At 45.9% G+C, this 22139-nt stretch overlaps 1 protein-coding gene across 2 annotated transcripts in view; it reads right to left on the reverse strand.

Annotated features, from left to right (window-relative positions):
• Window positions 1-22139, reverse strand: part of SCN5A (sodium voltage-gated channel alpha subunit 5) — a 306477-nt gene that overhangs the window by 89146 nt on the left and 195192 nt on the right. The window contains exon 17 of one of the 2 annotated variants that reach the window (XM_054990895.1): window positions 14635-14650. The exons of the other annotated variant lie outside the window; for it this stretch is intronic. Coding sequence (XP_054846870.1) covers window positions 14635-14650 — 16 coding nt within the window. The remainder of the gene's footprint in view (window positions 1-14634; window positions 14651-22139) is intronic. 2 annotated transcript variants of the gene reach the window in all.

A 22139-nucleotide genomic window follows, 5' to 3' on the forward strand; every position in this document is an offset into this window, starting at 1 on the left:
GTGGCTGTGGCTGCTTCCTGTCAAAATGGCATTCGATCTATCAAAGGAATGGCTCCATTCCATGGTAGGTGTCCACCCACAAAGGATTCCATTTTCCTGTTTCCTCCTTCGGGTTTGATAGGGAGGAGGGACCTCATATAATGACAGCTTACAATGCAATTCTTGGCAAGTTTAAGGCCTATCATGAAACAGCAAGAGTGTATGCTATTTTGTAGAAGATGCATTTCCCCAATGACTAAATATTCAACTTCAGCATAGACTGATAGCATTATATAGTTAAGAGTCCAGTAGCACCTTTAAGACTAACCAACTTTACTGTAGCATAAGCTTTCGAGAACCACAGCTCTCTTCGTCAGATGCAATTATATAGTTAAGTACATAATATGGTGCCTCTGAAATGTCCAGTGCCACCACACAATCGGGTGACTAAGGAAATAGTAAACAGCTCCATAAATGGGAAAGGCAGCTTGCCCTATTGGTGTTACGAGCAGCTGCAGCAGAAACGTTAAAACACACCTGTGTTCCCCCACCCCCAAGCAAGTTATTTTGTGGGGGTAAAGCCAGTGTCGACCCTTGCCATGTTATACTTAGGGTGGGGATAGACATAGGTGGTTATGAGAAAATTTCTTAATGCCTCTTTCCCCAGTTTTCTCCTGTAATCCAGCAATCCGTCTCTTGTTCTCTTTTTAGAAATTCGGAATTAGTTTCTAATCAATTCCCTTTGGAAATTCAAAGAGAGGAGGGGCAGGCAGAGAGGGTCTGCAAAATGTCTGAATTTTACTCTGTAGATGCTCAGAGGCAGGCAATGTCTCTTCCCAAACCTCCCTGTCCTGCTAGAACAAGTACACTGTGATGCATAACATAAAACTGCTGCGAGGGTTGAAGTTCCAAAAGGGCATATTGATTTCTTTTCAAAGAGAAATCCCTCTTTGGAAAGAGAATAAAAGAAGCGGAATCAATGGCTGTACAGAAAAAGCAAATTACGGAAAAGGGAATTCCTTTCCCCATAACAAACCTAAAGACAGCCACCGCGCTAATCATCAACACTAAATCTAAAACACGCTTTAGTGTGCTGTGCAACAGCTTGCTTCCGCCCCGTTTTGGCTGCTCTCAGATGTGATCGTGGGTTCCACGGATCATTGCCCTGCATATAGGTCTTGGTGTGAGCTTGAAACTTGCAGGTTGCTATCAATTTCTTCCTGGAATTCTGCTTCTATGTTTCTGAGACGTTCAGGGCTATCCTAAACAGAGTTGCTCCAGTCTAAGCCCATTGATTTCAATGGGCTCAGACTAGAGTAACTCTGCTTAGGGTGGCACTGATTGGGCTGAATCCCGCTGATGTGTTGCAATAATTGAAGTGCTTGCCCCTGGCAGGAGGGGCCTCTTGTGCCTTCACGTTGCCTTTGCAGGAATAGCTCATCAGGATACAACCCAATGCTTCTTCTTAGTCATAAAGGTAGAACTTCCTTCTTATCCCAACATCTGTATCTAATCTTCATTGACTTTCCCTTACAGTTGCCAGCTCCAGGTTGGGAAATTCCTGGAGATTTGGGAGATGGACTCTGGGGAGGGCAGGTTTGGGGGAGGGACCTCAGCAGTGTGTAATGCCAGAGTCCACCCACCAAAGCAGCCATTTTCTTCAGGGGAACTGGGCCGTTTTCACACGTCCTTATTGTAGCGCCACAGTATTGCAGTTGTTCCGCCTATGCTCACAGCTGAACACGTATCATTGGCCGTTTCCACATGTCTTACCTGCCTGCGGAACATCACGTGAAAGACCGGAAGACAGTGTCTTCTCGTGCGAAATCATGCCAGGAAGCCACGATTTTGCGCAAAACTCCCAGATAACAGCGTCTTCCTCGTGCAATTTTGTGCGAGAAGATGCTGTCTTCCGGATCTTTTGCGCAATGTTCTGCAGGCAGGTAAGACGTGTGGAAATGGCCCTTGTAATCCACCAGTGAAAACCCATCATTCTCCCATAATCATTGCATTTTCTTCGAGAACGCAGATTTCCTGTTTTTTCCGCTGTGGAATGCTTCTTTAGCGCTTTTTCTGCCTGCATGAGAACACTTGGGAATGTTTCTCCAGAGACTGCCCACTTAACCCCTTCTCCTTTTTCATTTTCTGCACCCTAGGAAGAGATTTTTCCACCCACAACCAGGAATCCCGCAAGTCTTTGCAGGCTCCTGGCAACAGTGATCTTGGTTCCTGTTTTAAAAAAAGGCAAAATGGGTGGGAAGGTGCTTTTGTCAACTGTAACACAAGCTCATCCACCGCCCACAATTGTGGGGTTTTTTGCAGAATGTGAACTTCTGGAAGCGCAATGAAGCAGCACAAATCAAGGCAATGTGAACGGTGCGTCATGATAGCGGGATCACACCGAATGGAATCATAGCGCAAAATTAGCAGAAAATTTAGGACGTGTGAAAATGGCCCTGTAGTCTGCCAACCAATTGTAATTCCAGATCTCCATATCCCCCTGAAGGTCAGTGTCTGAGAGCCAAGCTAAAAGTGACTTTTTTCACGTGAAGAACACTTGATTGTTTTCGCAAGTTTTTCTGGGAACTGAAGTCCTAGTGTCCTTCCCCTCTCTGTTAGAATCGCTGCCTGAAGAGCCAGAGAAAGACGGTGGCAGCAGCAGCTTTTGCAAATCGTTCCTCCAGTCACAAGCCTGCTCTCAACGATCTTTGGGGGCGGGCAGCTGCAACTTTCTCCCTGGGCGTCTTGCTCCCGGGAAGCTGCTCTGGAGAAAGCCGACATGTCAGTGAAGCAGAGCAGGACGCCCAGAGAGAAAGTTGCAGCTGCCCGCCCCCAAAGATCGTTGAGAGCAGGCTTGTGACCGGAGGAACAATTTGCAAAAGCTGCTGCTGCCACTGGCTTTCTCTGGCTCTTCAGGCAGCGATTCTAACAGTGAGGGAAGGACACTGGGACTTCAGTTCCCAGGAAAACTTGCGAAAACGATCAAGTGTTCTTCACGTGAAAAAAGTCACTTGTAGCTTGGCTCTGACTCTCATTAGGGATTGGAGAGATTAATTTCCAAACTGAATTGCATACATGTTACGGTCTCCCCGTTCCCATTCCAGCATGCAACCCCCCCCCTCCCCTCGCAGTGTCTACTGCATGCACTATTAAGCTCAGGCAACGGATGGTATGCAGCTGGCAAGCAGGCAGGCAACACACGTCATGGAGCAGTTACCTCCTTTTGCCCATCCGGTGTAACTGGAGGCTCTTCCTTTGACTGTTTGTCCGTGTTGAACTCACTTAACTCTTCGCAAATCTCAGAGGCCTGACTCCGAACGGCTGGGCTTTTGTAGAGCTGCCCCTTGGGTGGAGGTGGTTTGTCCTGCTGGAGATAATCCTAGATGGGTTTGGATTCCTTTTGCTTTGTTGCATGCTCATTGAATTAAGGAGAACTCTCTCGCATACACAGACACGTGCACCCAACGAGAAAAGAAAATCAGCTTCAAGTATCAGCTGCAGCGCTTCAGGGCAGTAAAGGGGAAACTGACAGGAATACATTTGGCTGCAATTACGACTCTTACTATGGTTATTATTACACCTTTTTTATGAGTATCAGACAAAGGCAGTCTGAAACTGAAGATCTTCCTGGTCCTTGAGCTGCTGCAATCATCTGGGAAACTCCTGGCTAACTTGACCCAAGTTGTTTCACTGGATCTTTGACTTGCTCTGTGCTTCCCACTCTGATGGGTCCTGCTGCTACATAAAGTTCCCCTTTATGTGCAAGAAAACACCTTACAGACTCTAGATCCTGAGGAGTTCGCCGTGTTAGTCTGCAGAAGCAAAATAGTAAAGTGTCCAGGAGCACCTTTAAGACTAACACACTTTATTGTAGCATAAGCTTTTGAGAGCCACAGCTCTCTTCATCAGATGCAACTTTATTGTAGCATAAGCTTTCAAGAGCCACAGGTCTGTTTGTCAGATGCATCGTCAGATGCGTCTGACAAAGAGAGCTGTGGTTCTCAAAAGCTTATGCTACAATAAAGTTGGTTAGTCTTAAAGGTGCTCCTGGACCCCTTACAGGCTCTGTTGCTCATTTGGTATATTTTCCTGAAATGGTAGGCTTTTCCTTAGCTGCTGAACCCCACCAGAGTAGCCTAATGTTCCTCTCTTCACATCTGCCTCCCCATTGGGGCCAGTTCCAAGTTTTGGGGCCCCCTGGGCAGGCAGTATCCAGAGACCCCCATCTACCCACCACCAGCTTTTCCCATACCTCCCCTTCCATCGCTTCCATGCCGCCATCAGCTTGTGCTTCTTTCTCCTGGTTGTGAGCCTTCCTACCACCCATGCTCAGTTGCTTACACAACCTGTACACTCTTTTCACAACAGGACTAACCGGCACATGTATTTTGGAGTGCCACTGTCATGGCCGCCAGGAGTGCAACCACTGTGCACCACCCAAATGTCCATTCCAAATGATACTGGACAACTGGGAGCACAGAAGGCAGCACACTTTAAACAAACAATTGCCAACGGATAGTAGGGGAGGTGTGTGGGTAAGGATACACTGCAATGGCCTCACCAGAAGGCTTGGGCCCTGGCAGCTGCCTCATCTCAAGATATGCTGAGGCTGGCCTCACTCTCCACCCTGGATGGCTTTTTTGGATCTGACCCCTGCTTTTTTTCTTGCACTGGTATTAATTGGACTGTACACCTACTCTCTTCCAGGTAGGTGTACAGGAGGACATAGCGTTAGGACTCGGGACCAAAGCTGTGAACATCACATGGCTTGTCTCTTATCCTCTCTTTCTGCATGGGTTGCTCCTTTTCTAGATTTGGACAGTGCATAAGGGCCTCTAGCCTCTCGCCCACTGCACTATTACACCAAACAGAAATGGTCCGAGGGCGTTATTTGGCCAGCTGCAGAAAGCCATGTGGTCTTCCAAGAAGGACCATATTGTTCTGTCCTTGAACCATTTCAGTTTGGGAATTGTATGATAGAGGGAGGTGGAAGCTCCTTCTGCTCCATCCTACTCAGCACTAGAGATGGGCACGAACTGAAATACAAACCAAAATTCATGACGGACCAGGCCAGTTCATGGTTTGTGAACCAGCAGTTCGTCAGATCCCATTTCTGACAAACAGCCATGAACTTTAGGCTGGTTAGTTTTTCAGTTCATCACCGCAGACAGCCTTGCGCCGATCAATCAGTTTCCTAGGTAACAGGGGATGGACTTCCTGCAGACCTTTTGCTGACACGAAAGTGACCTGTTGACCTGGAAGTGACCTTCTGCTGACCCGGAAGTGGTGATTTGCTGGCCTGGAAGTGACATTTTCATGAACTAAAATGAACTGATTCATGAAAGTTTGTGGTTCGTGGTTTGTGAACCGTGACGAACCACGAACCACATGGTTTTTTTTTCTGGTTCGTGCCCATCTCTACTCAGCACACCTGAAAAGAGAGAAGAACACACAAGTAATGTATGGCTGTGATGGAGCGTCAGGATGGATCCAGGGTTCCCAGCATCTTTCTGTCTCATGGAAACTGACCCTCACATACCCACACCCTCATTTGGCCACCAGTCCAACCTGTTCTCTGCAAAAGGTCCTAGATTCCTTCCTTCCTCCCCACCCCCCGTTTCTAGCTCTCTCTCTCAGAAAGCCTCTTGCAATGGGGAAGGCTCTCCCTGCACCAGTTGAAAGTGCCAGCGCTAAAGGAATGTATCCAATGCTGCATCTTCAACTTCAGGAGTACTTGGCGAGATAAGAATGAGTTTATGGGCCTTTACTCTGTAGGCCTAATTGGCAACCTGTTTACCTTGGGATGACTGAGCCACAAAGCTGCCCAAATCCCCCCTGCTACTAACACATTAATAAAGTTTTGTCTGCTCACAAAGATTTGCCAAGAAGGGTGTTAAGGAGGGACTCTCCTGCTGGTTAAAGAGCAATTACAGGCAGCATGCACTTGTTAAACAGTAATTATTTTCACTTCTTTCTGTTTGGCTCATACCTCCTTCTTGTGTCTCATTGCAAGTACTTAAGGAGCCCAGTGTTATCAATCATGTGTCAGAAACAAGGAACTCCACCCAAACCCATCACAGTGGCAGCCCCCCCCCCCCGCCTTGGTCTTACGGTTACCACACTGTAGGAAGTGGCAGAAAGGAAACAGAGAAGGTTGAGCAGGAAAATGTTTGCTTTTGCCCCCAAATAACACAGAAGACTAAGAAAGCTCTTTGGTTAAGAACATTATTTTTGTTCTTTTAATATATAAGAAGAGTTTTGCGGATACCATGGATGGCCAAAACACCAATAAGTGGGTTTGAGATCAAATTAAGCCTGATTTCTCCCTAGAAGCAAAAATAACTAAACTGAGGCTATCGTACATTGGTCACATCATGAGAAGACAAGACTCACCGGAAAAGACATTAATGCTAGGAAAAGTGGAAGGCAGTCGGAAAAGAAGAAGACCTAAAACGAGATGGCTTGACTCAAGCCACGTCCTCCAGTTTGCAGGATCTGAACAAGTCTGTTAACAACAGGACATTTTGGAAGTCTTTCATTCATAGGTCGCCATAGGTCAGAGGCGACTTGATGGCACATAACACATACAATATATAAATGTTCTAGGATTTCCACCTAGAACACCTAGGATTGGTAGTGCTGGCTGTGCTGGGGGGTGGGGGGCAATTCATGCTTTGCTCCGAGGGCCTTCTACTTTTGGGACTTCCGGTTTATAATGGAAATGACAGGGCTCTGCAGGGGCCAAACAGGTTCAAACCATAGTGAAATTTCTATGGTTCAGGCCAATTTGGTCTTGCTGAGCCCGTTGCTTCCATTTTAAACCAGCAATGGCAGCAGTGGAAGATCCCCTGGATGCACCCATGCCAGTCTCCTCCCTGCCAGCCAGGGGAACAGGGGTGGAAGGGCAGATGGGGTAGGAAATTCCCTGCCCTGAGCGGGGGGCTGGCAACCCTAAAATGTTCTCAGTCTTGTCAAGTTCCTAGTGACTGTCTCTTTTCAAATGCCTCTTTGATTCACAGTAAATTAATGTAAAATTAAATTACCGATTTCTGGCTGAAAAGGTCATGGGATCCAACGTATATTTTGACTTGCAATAAATTGAATTATTCATGCCCCGAACTTGTACCCGGTGTTTAAGAATGTGCTCTATGTAATTGCCCAGCATAACTCTGAATCAGGTCTCTGTAGGCCAAAGGATCACTTGGTAATCAGGGAGAGTTGGAATTTTGTCTCTCTATTATTTTCTAATATATCTGCTTCAGTCTATAAACATGCCTGGAGGAACTTACTATTTGATGCCAGAAATCAACTGTATGAAATAGAGAAATGGTGGCATTTCTCTCCACCCCCCCCCCCAAATGCAATGATCACAAATAATTTTATTCTTATAGTATCTTCTGACTAACTGATGCTTTATCAGAAGTCAAATAAAGTGCAGCAGCAAATGGAATGAAATGGGATGCAAAATGTATTTCAAAACAGAAGAGAATCAACTATTGGGGATTCCTCTAACGCGACATAAAATTGCTCCCTAGAATACTATAATCTCATGAACCGGCCAGTTTTTCCAGCCTCAATTGGTCTTACCATTCTTAACGCAATGAGCATGCTCAGTAATCATAAAGCTAACGGGAGAGGGTGCCCTTAGTTTAATTTGCAAGCTAATATTTTCCTGCATGTCTGCAGAGAACTCCAAATATAAAGAAACCCTGGACTTGTCTGTGAGTGAGATCTGTGAGCTACTTTTGTGATAGGTATTCATCCATGATGTTTCCTATTTAAACAGGCTGGGGGAGGGGTCACGAGAAATTATGGTGAAGGGGAGGAGAGAAGCAATTTGAAAATCCTCCCCTCTCAAATATCTGACTCCAGGATTCCATATGCTTCTAAGGACTTGAGGTACCAATTCTTCCGTTTCTTTCCCCGTTCAATTAACTTTCAACTGGTGTCAAGCTTCAGTGCATCCTAGAGCATACTCAGACCTTACCAGGACATATCTGAATTTCTTTTTGGTTAATGCATAAAGTCTGCATACCTAGGAAGTTCCTTACTTGTACAGAACCCCCTACCTTCTCTGTTGGTGGCATGTTTTCATTAATGACATGGTCTACCCATTTTAGTATCAAATACAGTAAATAGGGAGATTTGGTTGTCCGCGATGGTGGGAAGTGAGAGCAAAATGGGGGAGGGCTGATATTGCACGGCACTCTAGGAATTTCCCAAATCTCTATGGTTTTTACCATAGAAATATGGAGAATTCCTAGAGTGTCACACAGTTCTGGAAAACCCATACATTGGAAACATAGTCAGTCTGTAAGGTGCTATTAGACCTCGGTCTTGGTCCATAATATCACTTCTGGTTATGTAGACAGAAGTGACATCACAGTGTCACACTACAGCCATTTCCAGGGCCTCCATACCCCACAAACTTCTAGAGGTTGTAAAATGAGATAAAATAAAATGATTTATCACAGCGTTTGTTGGCTTCAGGGGCCTCAGAGGAAAGAATTTAACCTCTTAGTGAAGAAGAGCCAGAAGGCTGGAAAGAGCCATTTCTCAGTTGCTTTTGTCCCTTCTAAGCAAAAGACACTGGCAGCTGTAAGTTTCCTCCAGCAAGTGAAAGCTGATAGGGAGCGGCTTTTCCTAGAAGAAAACAGCGGGGGCGGGGGGGAGATTCAGAGTCTCCCCCCACTCCTGCCATCCTCTTCCTTGACAAAGCAATCCTGAAAGCTAAATTTGCAAAAGCAAATGTTTTTCAAAGTAAACGCAGATGAAATCATAACATGTACTTGAGGTCTGACCCTCTGTGATCAGTTCACAAACAATGAGGCGATTCAGTTGTGCCTGGTCCGTACCACCGCAGGCAACAGCGGCCATAGGATTTTATGTTCCTTCAGAAAAATAAACAATACGTGGAGAAAGCCTGTATGCAAAGGAAAAGCCTAGGTCAGTACACTTTTCTTATTTCCCTGACATCCTTATTGTTGTGTGAATTGGTTTGTCGTGGAGTGCTTTATGGTTGATGCTGGAACTGAGGCAAACAAGGTGTGCTTAATTATATATATATATATATATTAAAAAGGTTGAAAAAAGCACCTCACTTTCCTTTGAATTCCAAACAATTCATTATGTTTGCTGCAACAATGCTAGCTTTCTTGACAGCTATGATTCCTGCTGTGGGTGGCTTATGTAATCTGTTTGTAATTGTTTTATGTCAAGCGCCGAGTTGCCAAGGCAGTATTAATTATACTAATATTTATTGAATCGGCGGTTTTTCTAATTTATAAAGTACAAAACATGAAGCAAGACAATATTGTCAGGCATACAAATGGGGTGGGGGTGTGTGTGGGGGGGGTGTCGCACAGTTTCCCACCAGATGCTTGTGCAGATAAGAACATAAGAACAGCCCCGTGGGATTGGACCGGTGGCCCGTTCGGGCCGGCATTCTATTCCACACAGCGGCCAACCAGATCGAGCGCTGCTTGTGTAACTGAGGTCTGGGCCCTTTTCACACTGATTACCTGCTCCCGGAATGTTGCAAAATATCGTGCAAAAACCGTGGAAGATAGTGACTTCTCGCGAGAGTTTTGTGCGACATCGCGCAAAACTCTCGCGAGAAGACGCTATCTTCTGCGTTTTTTGCACGATATTTCGCAACGTTCTGGGAGCAGGTAAGCAGTGTGAAAAGGGCCCTGGTTTACACAACGACGGCAAAGAGATAGAGCCTTGAGGTGGAAGAATGGACCGCTTCATTCTGTGAAGGACCACTTTTGGAACGCTCTCATAGGCAGAGGAAAAACCCCTTCTTGTAAACAGAAAATGAGCACATCAAGCCAAGAGGACAAGGACGCCTTTTCACTGCAGGGCTGATTTTCTGCTTGCATCAAGTTTTTCCGCGGGAGGAAGAATGCACAGCCTTCAGAGCCAGAATCCACCACATGCAGTCTGAAGAAATGCTGGATATTCTACCACCTTTGGGCTTTGTAGGCAGGAGAAAAATAAAAAAAAAATAGTGACATTGCCAACGTTGAATGTCACTTCCAATCACCAAGAACTCTACAGTTCTATGACAGAGTTTCCAGTAGTTTCCAGAGCTACCTGAGAGCCAGTTTGTAGTAGTGGTTAAGAGTGTGGGACTCTAATCTGGAGAGCCGGGTTTGATTCCCCACTCCTCCACTTGAAGCCAGCTGGGTGACTTTGGGCTAGTCACAGCTCTCTGGAGTTCTCTCAGCCTCACCCACCTCACTGTCAGAACCTGTTTAACCTGAGTAATACCATGTTTAATCCTGTAGTGTCTAGTCTTCTTTCCCTCTAGGCACCACCACCTGCAAAGAGCTGATTCCATGGGAAAGGATACTGTCTTATCTGTTGTCTCGACCTTGACCAGCTCAGCGATCCTCTGAGAAGTTTTGCTCTGTGAACTTGGGGGGGAGGCTGGGCTCCGGGAGTGTGAAATGTAACAACTTTCGTTCTATGATTCATTCCTAACAACGCTTTGCTCGGCCAGGATCTCTAATCCTGGAATATGTACATCTGGGCTTGAATGCTGTCTTTCACAATAAACCTTTTGAAATCAAAAAGACCTTGTCTTCTTGCAGAAGGGAGTGAGACAGACTATCAGGTCTGGAATGCCATAGTCTGACACTCACAGGGTGATTGTTGTGGGGATAACAACAACATATTTTGTAAACCTCTCTGAGTGGGCATTAAGATGTCCTGAAGGGTGGTATATAAATTGAATGTTACTATTATTTTGTCACTTCTGGGTTTTACCTGGAAGTGGTATAGTGATGTCACATGCACACTACTTGCCCCCAGCTTTCTGCTGGTTGCCAGGCTCAGAGCTCTGCCAACTTCTTCTCATGCATGTCTAAACCTTCCAGAGAGGTAGCCTTGGTAATCTGTTGTAACAAGTTTAAGCAGTTGTTCGGTAAGGTGAAAGAGCCTTAGAGGAGCTCAACACACCACTTGGTGGGGTTGATTATTTCCCTGTAGTTCAGCAGTCAAAATAACGACCAGTTGCTTAAACTGTTTCGCAAGGCCCAGGCACACTGCCACAAACATGTTTCTCCAGCGATCTCATCTTAGAACAGCTTCCAGCATTGCAGAACCTGAAGGTATCTGGACATGCAAAAGAATGTCCACCTGCAGTGGCAATGCTCAAAGGTGAATGCTTGCAAGTTCACTGTGCAAAGTAGGTGCATACATGAAGTGTGTAGAGGCTGTCACTACTCAAAGTGCAAGGAATTTGCACATCCAGGTGGCCCTGAATTCTGTTAATAGCTGAAGCAAGCTCATACAAATCAAGAGTGATTGTCAATGAAACTCTATCCTGGAAAAGAGCAGCACTTTCATTAAGGGATGTGCGAAATCTGTCTCTACGGTTTTGCATCTTGTCCTTGGAACACTTATCCACAGGAGTGGATAAGGCCATTTTTGCAACGCAGATTCAACTGCTTCACCTCTGTCTTATCTGAAAACGTTTTAATTGCACATCATGTTCCACATCAAAAGGACAGACATCACCATAAGCAGTATAACGGCAATCTACGCATCACATGCACAACTGGTCTCTTTGCATCACGATCCCTGTTTCTGAAAATCCCATAATAATACATTCAAACACACTGCCTACTTGAGACCCTTACCCACAATAGCAAACTAAATGCTTTTTGCAGCACTACAGAAAATCATTAATATTCAAGGTATCTCTGCTAGAGTGAAGCTATTTCCCCATTTCCTTAGAATGCTCTCCCTTCCCACCAAAATTTGAGAGGATGTGGGGAGTGCATCTTCCTTGCCAAGACTGATGCTTTCCATCTTACTGTGTGGCAACATAGTGTAGCAACACAAGGAACGGCCTAGTTGCTGATGGAGTGCTGTTTCCTTGACAATGATCTTGCCCCTCCCCACATACACACCAATGCAAACTGAAAGAAAACTGCCTTTGTTTGCCCAGTGACATTTTCACAAGGCCCGTTCCTATTGGTTTCATGGTACCGTGACATCATCTCATTCCCTGATTGGCTGCAATCCCTTAGGGAAGAAGGGGGTCTGGCTCGACCAAGATGGCGGCCATACCAAGATGGCGGCAGAAATCCACTGCAAATAAGAGCCAAGAGAAAGATGTTGCTTGGGGGGAAATCTGAGAAGTCCCCTTGGCGCCTTTTAAGGATGAACTTGCAGTGTACTGCCAAGCCTTACAACCATTCCAATGATTCTTCCCAACTTTATTTCTTTTGCCAGGCAATAAAACACATACCACTTAACTTCTCCAAAGGGCCGTGGTTTCAAAATGAGTGTGAAGTGGGAGAACATGAGAGAGGGCAGTGCTGGCAATGTTAATTTGTCCTGTTATCAGTTCAAAAGGCGCAAAAGTGCTTCATAAGTGTCCACTGTGAAGACTTCGAGCCGCTTACCTTTAGCTAAAATTGCACGTCAACAATGTTTTAATCAGCGTGCTCTTTTATTTTCCTCTTGGCAATTGGTCTCTCTCCGCAACGCCATGTGGAGAATTGAAACAAATGGGTTCCGCTGACAAACACTTTACCTTGGAGAGATTGAAGTTGGCTTTCTAATGTTCGCTTTGGAGTGCCAAACACTTTCAAACACTGGCTGAAATAACCACAGAAGATGCTTTTCAATCAATTAAAGCTTTTATGCCCATGTCATGATTAAGAAAGCTTTGTACCATCACGCCTCACCAAAGCGGCAGAGGTGACGGACATCTCAAGGTGCTGCTTGTATACAGTTTATCTCCTTGGGAGTTAATTAGAAGATAAAAGAGCGTCGATTTCCAACTGAAAGTGACCCTACTCACAAATGCATGCATGGCGAGGCACCACAGGTTAAACTCTGCATGGTACTTGATGCCTAGAAGTGCTGGAAAAACTCACCAAGACAGCCGGCATGGTTCCTCTAACAAGCCTTCCTTGCTGTATACAACTATGGAATGTTGGATACATTCTGAACTCACACGGGGAGGCCCTCTAAGTGTGACCTGCACCCCACTTGGTTGGTAAATGCCCCAGAACACCTTGCAGAGTAGGGTTACTAACTCAGAGACAAGCTACAGGTGACGCCTGACACAGGTTGGACACTTGTCAGCTTCCCGCAAGTTTTGATGGGAAATGTAGGCATCCTGGTTTTACAGCTTGGCTCTCCATTACAGCTGCAAGACCAGGATGCCTACATTTCCCATCAAAACTTGAGGGAAGCTGACAAGTGTCCAACCTGTGTCAGGCATCACTTGTAGCTTGGCTCTCAGTGTTGGATAGATTTGGGGATAGAGCTTGGGGAAGGCACAGGCTGTTTCCTCCACACAGCCTGTTGTTCCCATCCTTTTCCCACCTTAAGTCTGTGTTTAGCTGAGTCACTCCGAAAACTCATCCTCCACACGCAGTCCCCACAAGCACTTACTTTTCATTGTGAGGTTGCTAGACAGCCCCCAAACAGTCTCAAACCAAAAAGGTTTGGGGGAGGAGGTCAGGCACTTTCGTCATCGTACCCCAAAATTGCCCGCCTCTCTCAAAATTATTTTTTGTTGGCACATGCGCAATGAGGTTGCTGCGGCTGAACGGAAATCCAATATGGATGGGAAAGAGCTTTGCGGGAGGAACTGGGTGGAGACAGGAAGATTCTTCAGAGCACTTTAACTGTTCATATGCTAAAGAACGGGAAAAAGCACCTCTCTCAACCCACAGCAGAAGGAAACACTAGAGAAACTGGGGTCCCTGTAAAGACGCGGAAAAGGCAGTAACAAAACAGTATGCGTATGTTTTGCAAACGTAAATGTGCGGAGGGTTGGGGAAAAGCCGCCCGAGTTCTGAGGGTGGACTGTGCCTATAAGGACATGTGGAAACAGCCACAGTTTGGAGTAAAGAGACCCCAGTGGAGTAAAGTGCCATAAAGGCCACCCTCGAAAGCAGCATTTCCTCCAGAGGAACTGATCACGGTTGTCTGGAGGTCAGTTGTAATTCCAGGATAGCTCCACGCCCCACCAGGGGGTTGGCAACACCGCTGCAGAGTATTGAGTTTTATGTGCCTTTTTTTAAAGATGCTGTAATTAAATCCTGTTCTCCCAGGTCTCGCCTCTACAGGAAATGCTTGTGGCCTCCCCATTGGGCCATGCGGGAACAGACCTGTTCATATTTCTCTGTCACCCTCTTCCCTTCTTCAAACTTTCCAAGATTCCCCACTCCATCGATTAATGTGGAAAACGTTCTCAGAAATTAGGGAATTTTAAAACCACTGATTTAAATCTCGGGTGTTTATCTTGTGTTTTGTGGCTCTAATGTGGCAAGAATAGCCTGGAATCACGTTCATATACTCGCTTGATTATTTCTGAGTGACAGTGTGAGTGCTCCCAAAGGGAACAATTGTGTGAAATGTTCATTTTGAAGCAATATTTGCTCTGGGGAAAGCAGGAATCCAGGAAACAGTAACCAGTGGAGCATGACTGACATATAGACCGTGGCCTGGGCATTTGTCCAATTGCATGTTATCAAATGAACTATATCGGACAGCGCTCCTTCTAGCTCCATAACTTTTTATTACCGGGAGTTTTATGACATTTGCCTTCTAGTGCCTTCACAGACTGCTGCCATTGCATTATGGAATAAACTTATTTCCCTGGCATGTTATCCCAGATAAAACCAGGGCTTTTTTTCAGCTGGAATGCAGTGGAACGGAGTTCCGGCACCTCTTGAAAATGGTCACATGGCCGGCGGCCCCGCCCCCTAAACTCCCCTCTGTCTGGAGATCAGGGGGCGGGGCCACCAGCCATGTGACCATTTTTGCCAAGGGTGATTTAAACTTTTAAAAACTCCCTCCTTGTTCCAGCTGACCCAAAGTGACGTCATTGTGCGGTCCTGAGTTCCACCACCTCTTTTCCCAGAAAAAAAGCCCTGGATAACACACACTCAAAATCTTTGTTGGTTATGTGGCTGCTTTGTTCATGTTGGTGAGAAAAAGTAACTGCAGAAAAAAGATCTTAGGTCTTAATGAAAACAAAGGGGCTGGTGGGAGATAGAATCGTATATTCGTGGTCTGTTTTGTGCAGCTGCAATGCGAGTGTTGAATCTGATGTCTCAGAGATGTGTTGAGAAACTCAGTGTGTGCTTCTTAAAATTTTTTAGTCTCCTTGATTAGTGCCACGGAATCAAATAGGTTGTATAAGATGAAGGTTCAGAAACCAGAGTCCAGATAGGTGCTACTGAACTCTTGCTCTTTTTCATGGTTATCTATACTTTAAATAGATCGAGATGGGTAGCCGTGCTAGTCTGTCGGTAGCAGTTGAAAAGAGCAAGAGTCCAGTAGCACCTAGAAGACTAAGAAAATTTGTGGTAGGGTATGAGCTCACTTCTTCAGATACCAATTTTGTTAGTTTTATAGGTGCTACCAGCCTCTTGTTCTTTTCTAATGTTTACAAGTTTCTCATAATAGGAATATTTTTTGGCCCTCAACCAGTACGCCCATCCTCGAATCATATCTTTGCTTCTGGGGAGTTGGACATTCCTGCCATTCTCAGAAGCTCTCTGCACCTGAGACTCAACATTTAGTATCTGCTATGGGTTAGACAGTTCTTGTAATCCAAGGCCACATAGTTGCGTTACTCTTTTGTTTCATGCCCTTCTCCAAGGTTGTTCTGTTCTAGACCTCTACACTCCTTTCGTGGTATTGCTAGCTCTGTTTCTCCATGCAAAGATATCTTCTGTGATCTTCCTAGTCAAATTCAGCTACTGTTCTCCTACATTTTGGGCTATATACAGGATGGCCACAAACAGCTGACTTTAAGAGTTAATTAGACAAATTCATGGAAGATTATGTCTATCAGTGCCCTGACCTGGATAGCCCAGGTGAGCCAGGTCTCATCAGATCTCAGAAGCTAAGCAGGGTCAGCCTTCGTTAGTAATTGGATGGGAGACCTCCAACGAGGACCAGGATTGCAGAAGCAGACAATGACAAACCACATCTATTAGTCTCTTGCCATGAAGACCCTGCCAGGGGGTGCCATAAATCAGCTATGACTTGAGGGCACTCTACACCACCATGTCCATCAGTGGCTACTAACCATGGAGACTAAAGGAAAGCCCCATATTCAGAGGCAGTAACATGAGTCTATACCTTGTTCTAGGACAATAGGTTCTCCATGGTGTGAAACAGGATGCTGAATTAGATGGACCGCTGGTTGGATCCTCTTATGATCTTAGCTAGAAATGCTCACATTTCCAGGGTACCCTCTGCTGCTGTTTCTCTGCCCCAACATTCCTGACTGCCACCTTCCTCTGCTCTGTAAAACTGAGAATAACCCAAAACAGACACAGATTAGACCAGGGTTTAAGTATAAGGATGTGAGTGCATGATGTGTGTTAGGATCAGATATGTCCGTGCATGGGGAATACAAGGACATCCCCCTCCGAGCAGCAGGCAGCTCTCGCTCAACCTGACCCAATTATCCAGTCCATCATAACAAACCTATCAAGGCAACCTCGAAGGATGAGTGAGCACAAGCTGCTGGCTTAGTTCCACGCCTGCGTGCTGCTCTCCAAACAAAACCTTTATGCAGAACCATGCAAAGACTGCCTCGTTATTAAAAAACTGCAATCGTGGCAGCCACCTAAGATCAACCAAACCAAGCCTGTGTGTTGAATGCTCCATTCTTGTTCTTGTAGAATAAGCTAGAGGTGAGTTGTAACCGCCTGAAGAGCCCAGACTAGCTAGAGCTGAGAAGCTAAGCAGGCTCAGCCATGGTTAGAACTTGGATGGGAGACCACCAAGGAAGTCCAGGGTTGCTGCGTGGAAGAAGGCAATGGTAAACCACCTCAGCTCATTTCTTGCCTTGAAAACCCCATGAGGTGGAACTTCCTGGAGTCGCCATGAGTTTGTTGCGACTTGACAGCACTTAATTATTAGGGATGAGTCACGCAGCCCTTTGGAGGGGGTCTTTTCCATCTGTGGTGACTTCTTGTCTCAGTGGGTGAAAGCAGCTGAGGACCCAGTTTCTGATTTGGTGCAATGCAGCCCACCTCCGTCCCTCCCTCATTTACTATAGTGCATTATACAGGAACTGGGTTCCCAGTTGCAGAATAACACTTTGCCTGGCATTCGGAAACCCACTGTGGTGTGAAGGACAGAGTTTTGGCAGTGGACCAGGAAAACTTGCCATAAAGATCACCCCTGTTGTCCTCTAGAATGGAAAAATACTTGCTCCGGAGAGCTGTAATATACCTCAAGGGCAGTAATATACCTCTAGCTTTACTCCTCCTTCATCAAGCACATACACACATGTATATGTGTGTGTATGTATATGTGTGTATATTTGTGTAGCTCACAAGGAAAGCTCACTAAGCAGAAAAAGACTCTATATGCCCAATATGGTAAAGCAAATGGGAAACTCGATTCTGTGGCTGTAGCTTATCCTCTCTGAGCACCTTCTTCATCTGCGAGGGATTCCAGTGTACCCACATCACCTCCTATACAGAGTGATTCCGCACACGTTGGATAATGCACTTCCAATCCTCTTTATAGATCATTTGGATCTTTTCGTGTGCGAAACAAAAAATCCACCTCAAACGATTGATAAAGTGCATTGAAAGTGCATTATCCAACTTGTGTGGAATCACAGGATTGGAAGGGATCTTCATGGTCAGCCAGTCCAACCCCCTGCACAATGCAGGAAATTCATGACTACCTCCCCCCATGCCCCCAGTGACCCCTGCTCCATGCCCAGAAGATGGCAAAAGAGCACCAGGATCCCTAGCCGGAATGGTCTGGGGAAAATTGCTTCCTGACCCAAAAGTGGCAATCGGCATTACCCTGGGCATGTAAGAAGGGGCCATGAGAACTAAGCACTGATGTAACCTTTTCCTGCCCTCCCTCTCATGATCTGCCCAGGTCCACAGAATCAGCATTGCTGTCAGATGGCCATCCAGCCTCTGCCTCAAAACCTCCAAAAAAGGAAAGCCCACCACCTCCAGAGGAAGCCTGTTCCACTGAGGGACCGCTCTAACTGTCAGGAAGTTCTTCCGAATGTTTAGCCAAATAAATCTTTTGATTTAATTTCAACCTGTTAGTCCTGATCTGACCTTCTGGGGCAGGAGAAAACAACTCCGTGCCACCCTCTATAGCACAGCCTTTCAAGTACTTGAAGAGGGCTATCATATCACCTTTCAGTCTTCTCCTCTCCAGTCTAAACATTCTGAGCTCCTTCAACCTTTCCTCATAGGACTTGGTCTCCAGACCCCTCACCATCTTCATTGCCCTCCTCTGGACACGTCCCAACTTGTCTATATCCTTCTGAAATTGCGGTGCCCAGAAATGAACACAATACACTAGGTGAGGGTATGGCTCCTTAGCAAGGGTGCACATGTTTTGGAAGCCAGGAGACAGAGACAAGACAGTATCCTCCCCCACTTCTCCAGGTCTCAGATGTACAACACACACTGAACAAAGACTGAAGGACTGACTTTTTAAAACCTTCACTTGAGCAGTGCGGATTCCACACACACACCCTTCCTGTGTTAGGACCAGCCTCTCTCAGAGCCAGTTTGGTGTAGTGGTTAAGAACGGCAGGACTCTAATCTGAAGAGCCAGGTTTGATTCCCCACTCCTCCACTTGAAGCCAGCTGGGTGACCTTGGGTCAGTCACAGCTCTCTCAGAGCTCTCTCACCCCCACCCACCTCACAGGGTGATTGTCGTGAGGATAATAATAACATACTTTGTAAACTGTTCTGAGAGGACATTAAGTTGTCCTGAAGGGCGGTATATAAATCAACTATTGTTATTATTCATAGTATCCCAATACCTTAGTCACATCACCCACAAAGCCCAGGTTTTTAGGATGCCACCAAAAAGCTAGAAAACCACCATTCCTCCATGACCGGGTAGTAGAACAAATGCCAACGCACAGGCCTCTTTTATTGCCTCCTCCCCCCACCCCAAGAAGAGAACAGCATTCTCAAGGCTTGACTCCAAAGGTGAATTAAAGGCTAGCATGAGATCTCTGTATGTGGGATTGAACCACACTTTAAGAAAGAATAAGCGTTGGGATGGCTAATCTTCTACCTGGTAACAGATCCCACAGTAACATGGTCAGCTCAAAGGCACAGAGCACAGGACAATGCCTACAATGGAATAAGCTTTCTTTTTTATTACAGCGATTTGCATTTGGAATGGAAAGAAAAAAATCAATTTGAGCAAGATCCCTCCCTCCTCTTCCCATGATTGCTCACTTCAGTGTAATACATATAAGGGTTTTTTTTTCTTTGAAAAAATGTTTCTTTCTGCGTATTGAGAGTGTAGGCGGTAAGAATTAAGAGCCGTGCTGAATATTCTTCAGTTTTGATTTTCAGTTGTAGGGAAGCAATTTTGGGAGAGTAGAAACCGTTCCTGACGGACACACAGACGGCGTGGACAGGCATCTCTCCTCCATCCTGTTCAGGGCCACCGTTTCTCTTGAGGGCCACTTCTTCAGCGTCAATTTCTCCCCCTCGGCTGCGGTTCTCAGAGTAGCACCATGGGTGGCCCCACTCTATCACTCTGTGAATGCACGTACAATCCGTGTACTCTGGACACTTGATTTTTCTTTATGTGTGTGTTCAGAAATTCTCATGTTATCTTCAACACAGGTACAGCTGAACATGTGATTTAAACTCCATTTTTATCCAAGTACGGGTTCACAGATTCACTTGTCAATGCACACTGGGGCTTTCGTAGAGTTTCTCTAGACGTGTAGGTTTTTAAAGAGTTGGGTCTGGATCTCGATTCCTCAGACCCAACTTGGGTTTCCATAGCCACACAGCAGTAAAAAAGTAAGTGTTGGTTCTTACCTTTAAAGCCCTGAGCGGTTTGGGACCGGCATATCTTCGGGACCGCCTCTCCCTGTACGTTTCCCGGAGATCACTTCAATCAGCGAATAAATATTTACTTGTGGTCCCTGGCCCTAAGGAAGCCCGCCTCGCTTCAACCAGGGCCAGAGCCTTTTCAGTCCTGGCCCCAGCCTGGTGGAACGCTCTGTCAATGGAAACCCGGGCCCAGTGGGACATATTATCGTTCCGCCGGGCCTGTAAGACAGAGCTGTTCCACCAGGCGTTTGGTGATTGAAGGGGGCGGTGCCATGTCGGCCTCCCACCTTTGGGGTGGGGAAGGATCTCCCGACCACTGCACCTTGTTAATTTGTTTTATGATTTGTATATTGATTTTAGTTTTTGTTTTTATCGATTTTAACTGTTCACCGCCCAGAGCCCCTGGGGATGGGCGGTATATAAATTGAATAAATAAATAAATAAAAATGGTTGTTTAAAAAGTGAAGGAGAGCCCAAATGGCCTCAGAATGCCTTTGCCGGGGAAGAGGGGCTCCTCCTTCCCCCTTCAAGCCATTTTTCCATGTCACAGTAGCACAGGGAGAGTCCACCCCCCCCACTGTTCCACGTGCACAGAATATTCCAAGCGAAGCAGGAAAAACAGGGGGAAACCCCTCCCTCCTGTGCTATTTTAACAGGGGAGGGAGGGGGAATGGCTTAAGTGGGGAGGGGAGAGCGCCTCTTCCCCCCACAGAGGCATTCTGAGGCTTTTTAGGATCTCCTTTATTTTTTTAACAGCTATTCCCCAAAGCTGCTGTGTAGCTGCAGAGAACGTGAGTTGGAGCTCATATTCCCTGCAGCTACACAGCAGCTTTGGGGAAATCACATGTACAAGCAAGACATATGTGCATTCAGTGTAATATGTCGAGGGCTACAGTCAACAGATGACATCACAACATTACGTAGCCAATTAGGTCTGGCTATGTGATGCTGCTGCTGGGATAATATAAAGGAGTGTCTTTAGGTCATGTTCAGAATATGTTTTTAATCAAAACATATTTAAAAAACAAGGAAGCAAATTTAATTTTCATACAGAATGCGGGAAAAGTGAGGTGATCGCATCATGACACTGCATAGCCAATCAGATCTGGCTCCCTGATGGAAATAACGTGAAAGCCGCATAACGGAAAAACTGCCCCCAACTGAAGCATGTTTTGACGCTACAAAACGGTTCACAACAAACTATGGACGCTTTGGGCTCAGATGTAGAAATTGTGTCATTTCTTATCGACTCCTCTGCCAGGGCTTCCTCCTTACACCTGGGACACTCACATCACCTTAGGTGTGCTACTTTATTACAAGGGCCAAATTGACACTTGGGCGGAAAGCTGATGTCTGTGCATCATTGTCTGAGATAATAGAAAGGCGCCCGGAATGAAAACTCTTCTCAGTTAAACTATACACCTTTCAGCAGCCAGAGAAATGTTATCTCGCCATCTGAACTTTCTGATGCTGTGCTCAATAGCATAATGGGCTCCGCTGTCTTTAAGTCCAAAGGGTTTCTTTCAGACTCAATCCCTGGCCTTTTTGTTAAAGAGTGTTATCTGATGCTCTTCACTGGAGTGCAGTGCTTGGTCAGACTAGCACTTTCGGGAGGGGGGGAGGGCGGGGCGGGAAAGGACCATTATTGCTAATGCTTGCTTTTCACAGAAGACCCAAAGTGTCGAGAAGGCAGGGCAGCCATTCAGTCCAACTGAGAACGGACAGCCCTGTAATCAGCGGTGGCCGCGCACTATAGTTCCACCAAAGTGCCAAAACAGCAGAATCCGGCTTCCCAAGAATCTTAGCTTTCATTGGCAAGTTTGCAAAATTTCATTTGCAAGGAGTAAGATTTTAGACCTTAAGGGCTGTCCAGAGATTCCCAGGGACGTGCGGGCGAAAGGCCCGCTGATCTCTCGGACAGCAGAGAGGTGGGTGGATAATATTGCCAGTGACTGGGACTTTGGCAGAATGCTGCAGCTCTTTCCTTGCAATTCCCCACGGCTAGCAAAACCACAAGACAATATTCAGAAAAAGAATTGCGGAATAAAAGAAGAGAAATATGCCCAGGTAGCATGATGGATGTAGGTTTTTTTCTTTCTTTCTTGGAATAGCCTTTAGATTGTTTAGCATTGCCTTCACAGTGCCTTGCCTTTAGGATTACTACGGGATTAGGCTACACTGAATATTGGATTTTATGCTATTGGCAATACTGTTTGGTTGTATTTTAACAATATATTCTGTTGGAAGTCACTTTGAGCCCGTTTGTGGGAAGGGTGGGATATAAGTCGAATTAAATAAATAAATTTAGGGCCATG

The sequence above is a fragment of the Eublepharis macularius genome, chromosome 11 (assembly GCF_028583425.1).
Source record: "Eublepharis macularius isolate TG4126 chromosome 11, MPM_Emac_v1.0, whole genome shotgun sequence".
NCBI lineage: Eukaryota > Metazoa > Chordata > Lepidosauria > Squamata > Eublepharidae > Eublepharis > Eublepharis macularius.